The sequence below is a fragment of the Ustilaginoidea virens genome, chromosome 7 (assembly GCF_000687475.1).
Source record: "Ustilaginoidea virens chromosome 7, complete sequence".
NCBI classification, from domain to species: Eukaryota; Fungi; Ascomycota; class Sordariomycetes; order Hypocreales; family Clavicipitaceae; genus Ustilaginoidea; species Ustilaginoidea virens.
Genome location: NC_057322.1, coordinates 2,266,996 through 2,273,337, shown reverse-complemented (window position 1 = coordinate 2,273,337; position 6,342 = coordinate 2,266,996). Strand labels below are relative to the sequence as shown.

General features: G+C 51.2%; 1 protein-coding gene across 1 annotated transcript; it reads left to right on the top strand.

Moving 5' to 3' along the window:
- Window positions 1-1,602: 1,602 nt before the first annotated feature.
- On the top strand, window positions 1,603-3,407 carry UV8b_08283 (uncharacterized protein; the record flags this gene model as incomplete). The annotated part of the gene is made up of 5 exons (XM_043145780.1): window positions 1,603-1,707; window positions 1,759-2,109; window positions 2,168-2,384; window positions 2,489-2,571; window positions 2,634-3,407. 5 exons carry the CDS (start codon window positions 1,603-1,605, stop codon window positions 3,405-3,407), a joined length of 1,530 nt encoding a protein of 509 aa, XP_043001715.1.
- Between the last annotated feature and the right edge of the window lie 2,935 nt (window positions 3,408-6,342).

Sequence of the window (6,342 nt, the reverse complement as noted above, 5' to 3'; positions counted from 1 at the left end):
TTGCAGACGTTGAGCAGATTTGTTGATGCCCAGTACGTGAAAGACGGCACTTTCTCAGCATGGCAGGCGAGCATGAATCTGTGACATTGGGAGCAGCAGGATCCAAGACGCAAATGAAGTGCAAGATTGGCATGATTGTCGCCGCGTCATTCAGCAGTAGATTCGGATGGCAGGATTGGGGGGGGGGGGGGGGGAGAAACATCCGGGGGTTAATTAAAATACATGACCCGGTCGCAGACACGGACGATATCAAGCAAGGATTTAGACAAGCTCGCACCCTTGCCATCAGAGGCACCTCGGCCGCTGAAGTCTTCTCTTATCCAGCAAGCTTTAGTCGAGCGCTATCCAAGGGCCACTGTGTGTAGTCTGCACGCCATCTGGTCAGACACGCAGCGAAAGTCTTGTCCCACACATCTCTTGCATAATCTTGCAGAACCGCAGCAGGGCTTCGAATGAAAGGGATGCACCTGCTGCTATGTATCTTTCGTTGAGGCCGTCCTGGAGGTCATGCTGACGATGACCTTAGGTGTAAGCGCTTGCTGTACAGAGAAAATCAGTAAAAAAGATGCGTGCGAGCTGGTAAGGGTCAGTCTCGGATGCGTAGAACAAATCGATGGAAAGTGGCATCAGCAGACGAGAACTGATATTCTCATCTCACTGGTTGTAATCAGGTAGCCGTATGTTTTATTAGGCTTCAGCCGGATACATTAGGTCAAAGGCCGCAATGGATGCTTATGCATTACAGAGTATAAAGATCGGTCATGCTTGATTACATGATGCTGGACTCCGATTAAAGCAGGATGCTCCCAAGACGGGCTTTCCGCTTTTAGAGCGGTTTTTGAAACTCGCGTCAGAGGTCCCCGCCGACAAAGGGTACATGTGTACTCGGTAGTATTAGGGTCGGTCAATGCGATGCGACAGTTGACGCTTGATAAGCGTAAATTCGGCTTCAGCCGAGACGCGAACTCCACATCCCGACATGGCTGTCTGAGGTATGCCACGCGGGTTCCGGGATGCAAGAGACAGAGTCGCATTGAAATAGCTTCATTGTGTCGCCGCTCCATTTCTGAAAAGCCATCAATTACCCCCAGAACCTTCCAAATCTGGTCTTTCTCGCGCCCCCACCTACCTGTGAAATGCAGCAATACAATAATGCTGGAAAAGGAAGACAATGATGACTATCTAAGCTATCTAGAAGAGGGGAGGGATATGTGAGGCTGCTGCTGACTCATAGGGCCGGCCAGCAAACTGCTCGGCTAGTCAAACAGCGCACAACAAAGGGCACAAAGGCTGTTCAAGCAGAGCATCAAACTGAGCCCAATAAGAACATAGCCCTCAACTGCCAAGCTCCAAGCCTCCAACGGTCCAACTGCCCAGGGAGAGGCCCGATACCCCGGCAAAGCCAACGAATGGCATTGGAAAGCGTCCCCTTAGCTGGGGCAGCTGAACGAACCACCCTTGTCGACATGGTTCCATTAGCGGCTCAGGAACATAAGCGGCGAGCCTACGGACGTATGCACCGAGTATTCAACTCGATGGCTTGAATGATCGCTTTCTTCTCTCCACCAGACCTTCCCCCCCTAGACTGGCATCGCCGAAAAAATGCCATTGCTCCGCGTACCGACGCTATGGCTTGCCATTCTCGCAGTGTCGGTGCAGCCCGCCAGCATCGTATATGTGACGGACCTAGAGATCTTCACGTCTTTGGTACGTCTCAGCCTTGTTTCCTACCTGGACTGATTAACCAAGGCTTCATAGGCACCATGCGCCTCCTACGCCGTGTCGTACGGCGTCTTCATTGAAACATACTCGTCCCGATGCGGCGACAGCCAGACCGCTCTTCAAACATGCATTTGCTCCAATTCCAACGAGTTCAAGCAAGTCACGAACAACATCAACGCGGATCTATCGTCGACGTGCGGAACAGGCGCCGGAACGAGCGATACGTGGAGTGCTTCGGTCGTCATGGCCAGGTACTGCAGCCTCGACGAAGCGATTACGTTTCCGAAGCCCAGCAACGTAGTCAATGCGTACATCACGGAGCTGTCGCAAATGTCCTACCTGCCCCATTGCGCACAGTCGGCGCTGTCGTACGCCGTCATGGCCGATGTACGCCTTCGTGCCAAGGGTTTCCAACAATGCCAAGTTTCGCTGACTTTGGCTCCAGATGGCCGACAAGTGCCCCAAAGACGCGAGCTTGTTCGCCCCCTGCGTGTGCAACAGCCATCGAGCCAAGGGCATCAGCGAAACACTGAGTAAATCCGTGCGACTATCGTGCACAAACGACCAAGACGTCACTGCCGCTCAGGCCTTTTACAACGAGTACTGTGCGATGAACAGCGGGACAACCTCCTTTGCTGCGCCTCAGGGTCCCCCAGGAGATGGTATGCTGCATTTGAAGCCTTTGCGCTTGTACTTTTTCTTTCGCAAATCAACAAGGAGAGAAGGGAAAGGTAGGGTGGGAATTGTGGCTGACAGTTTTGCCCAGTGTCGTACTACATCACGGCGCTGCCTCAGTACAAAGCCCTCCGATCGTGCGCTCAAAGCGCCGTCTCCTCCGCCGTCCTAGATGTTAGTTCTCTTTACGCATGCAGCCATTCCAACCATGCAACGCGAGTGGCTGACGTACAAAGCAAACGGCATGGAATTGCGCCTCCGGACCTCAAGCCCTCGCCTCGTGCGCCTGCCTTAAATCCGGCATGCGCGGCAAGGTCTCCAGCTCGCTCACCTCGCAGGTTAAAGGGTACTGCTCTAGCACTGCCATCGACGACGTGACGTCGGCTATAAGCGTGTGGGAGTACTACTGCAGCGCGGCCGAAAATAAAGTGGTTGCAACAGTGTCCGAGTCCGTTTCCCAGACGGGAGCGACGGGCGTGCCGTCCCGAACTCAGCCCAGCGCGCCCCTTGCCTCTCAAACAGGCGACAGCGCCGGAGGAAATGGTGGCAATGGAAACACTGGTGGGACGAACAAAACCGGCGTGATTGTGGCCAGCGTGCTGGGGGCAATCGTGGCGGTTGTCGCGGCGGCCGGGCTCTTCTTCTTCTTCCGACGCCGGAACCAGAGAACTGCAAAGGAAGAGCAGATCTCACGGACGGAAGAGCTTGATACCTTGAGCAAGCATCCGTATCCAAGCGTGGACGCGTCAATTCCCGAGCTGTCGACGCCATCCCATATGCCGAGACCGGAACTGTACCCGAATGCTACTTTGTTGCCGGCGGAATTGCCGCCGGAGCAATGCTGGGGTAGAGCCGAGCTACAGGGTGGAGGACCGCAGCATCCGACGAGTGCCTCATCGGAGCACCAGGTCGGTGCGCAGTATGCTGTTCGCGGGTACGGAGGTGACGGTTCGGGGCCACGCGGCGGAGAGGTGTACGAGCTGGGGATGAATATGCCCGGGACGTCATGACGTAGTATCTGCAACATGTATATTAGGTAACATGGCGTTGTGCGCGGAGCTGCATGTGTATACCTCGTCATGTAAAAGACCGTTGTGCTTTTACCATAGAGACGTTCCCTTGACTTTCTATTCTGCCGCGCCCTAACTCGCCACATGCCTGCCCCCGACATTTCTAGAACCTCGGCACTGCCCAAGGAATAGCTCGGAAACATTTATAAGAGACAGCCTTTCGAGACGTGAAATATCTATCTACAGTGCAGTTATTCGATAAGCTGCTATAATACGTAGCTTTGCTCTAACGCACGCACCTCGGAACGAACTATCATCAAGCCCGGCGTGAAGACACGCCCAGGTACGTCCCCAACCCGACCTGCCAGCCGTGTCATGAGAGCGGGCCGGGTAGGCCACGTGGTGCGACGAACTCCGTTGTCGCCCCGTATCTTTAAATTCAACGTCATTCGCACGAAGCGTTTATCGTTCCAGGTCGGCCCAACAGTGCCCCTGGTATTTAGTATCTTTGGGCGAGTCCGTATTCGCCGTTGGCTCATCGACTTCAAACTGGTCGAAGCAGGTTGCTTTACATGACCTAAGCCTAAATGCGTCCATAGTACCGCATAGCTGGTCCTCGGGACTGTGTACAGTCCTGCAAGGTGGACTTCTTAATGTCTCTGTATGATGGATGGCGCACTAAATTCTCCTCACTGATGGATGATTACTGTCGCCGGCGCCCCCTAGACCACGCAAACCTTTGCCAAGCTCACGGCAAGTCTCGTAAATATCCCCAAGCTTGAAATTAGTTGCAAGAGTCATCAGTCTGTTCTCCGAAAATACCATTATGATTTTCATGACGGTTGCAGAGCGCCAGACTTGTTAGTTTGCGTCTTCAACTTACTTCGACGAGAAACTCGTGAAGAGCAAGGTCTAGCGCGATGAATAGCCCTGTTTACTGTAGCAGAAACGTTTTGAGCTTTACGCAAATGGTTAGTATGATACGCAAGGGCTGCAGATATTATAACGGAAAAAAAGAGGAGTAATGGTAGCGTCTTGAGTTACGAAAAAGAACAGGGGGGTGGCCAAGGGTTATCTTGAAAAATTGGAATGGTTTGATGCGACATCGGTGGCAAGGTGGCATTGAGGAGGATCATGTGGTATTTTGTGATAGATTGGCTTCTAGGCGTCAGTTATAGTAGTAAAGAATCGGTAATCTTATATAATTTGCAGATAACCAAAAGTGTTATAGAGAGGGAAAAAAGCCGCACAGGAATTGATGTAATTGAGTTTGAACATGACTCATGATAGAGCATTGTCACCAACGCCATTACTACAACAGATAGCCATATGCCACCGCTTTGACATGAGATTGAATATGGATAACGCCAGGCGGGCAATTCAAACATGCCCAGGAATATCCCCAACCTGAATTGCCAGCCATATCGTCAAAGTATGCCCAGTGACCTGACCCTGACCCTTGTCCACCTAGTAGTTGCTGCCCCATTTGCACATAAGCGTCCCTCGTTCCCGGAGAGAGAACTTCGTCAGCCCAAAAGTCCGCAGAGAAATCAGCTTTTGGGTGCTTATCTACTCTCACTGTTGGCTTATCGACTTTAACCTTAACAGAACACGTCGGCCATTGTACGTGATGTCCTAGATAGTTATACCCCTCTAAAGTAGTGCATACCGTGCCATTGGGGCAATGCATAACCCGACTAGGTGCCCCTCTTAATGGATCGTTTGACGCTGGTCTGGCGCAATAAATTATTCTGGCTGTTTCAGCCAGCCTTTTGTGGCAGGAGCCACGAAAAGAACGGTAACCTTGGCCAACAGCTTTCTTGCAATGCCTGTGGTACTCTTGGATCAGCCTGTTAGTTGCAGGAGGGTTACGAATTTCTCCCGCATAAACATCAAGATCATCATCATCTGCGCGCGTATGGAGCGCCGGACTTGTTTGTTTGCGTGTAAGGCTAACTTCCGCGAGGAACCGTTCGAAAGTAAGGTTGGGAATAGATCTAGGCCGATGAAGAGCATGATTTTCTGCAGCTACATTGCGAGTAGAAGACATGGGGTTGATGCGGTGCGCAAGACCTGCGGAGGCTATAGACGAGAGAAAGAAGAGTATTGGTAGCATCTTGACGAAAAAAGGTGTGGGAGAAAAGAAATGTAGCCAGGAACACCCAAGGTAGCTTTATGCGAGGCGGCAAGGATAACTTATATAGTTCTAACAGCTACTCTCTTTTTTAATGCCATTGCTACAAAGAACAAGGCGTCATCAGTGACCACGCCGCTGTATCAGGCCCAACTTCCGAAAGTAGGACCGTGTTAGAAATCGGAACGCAGATGGAAAACGATATTAGATTGGCCTCATCAATGCAGCAACGCATCTATCCATGCTGAATAGTTTAGGCTCAAAGCAGAAGCAGGCATCTTCCCACGCCTAATTCTACGAATCAAGAACCCTTCATTTTTGTCACACTGCACTTACGTACCCCTGTTAGGAAAAAAACATACTGAATTTATATCATGTTAAAAGGTGTACTTTATACAGAGAAATATATGTGTAGGTACTTGCTTTATTTTGGGCCGAGTAAGCCTGCCTTACTGAGGCCGGCCCTGTATGTGCTCCATATGCTCTGTACCGACACTAGAAATGAAGTATGTGTCAGAATGCGCCGGAAAGCATGATATTATGGATAACGATAGCGATGTCAGCACCTGAGCCACAGTACTCAAGTATATACATACGGTGGAGATAGTGTAGCTCTAAAGGACCAGCGTTATTGTACCGAGGTGACAGAGGACACCACCAAGCCGGAATTCAGCGATTGCCGAGCGAGTCGTAATATTATTCTCCTTACTCCCTAGGCATGTAGCAGCATTGTATAATAACATATTGGGCTAGCTGGGTTACCTACCTAGGATGCCCTTAACTGAAAAAAGCATCTAGTGC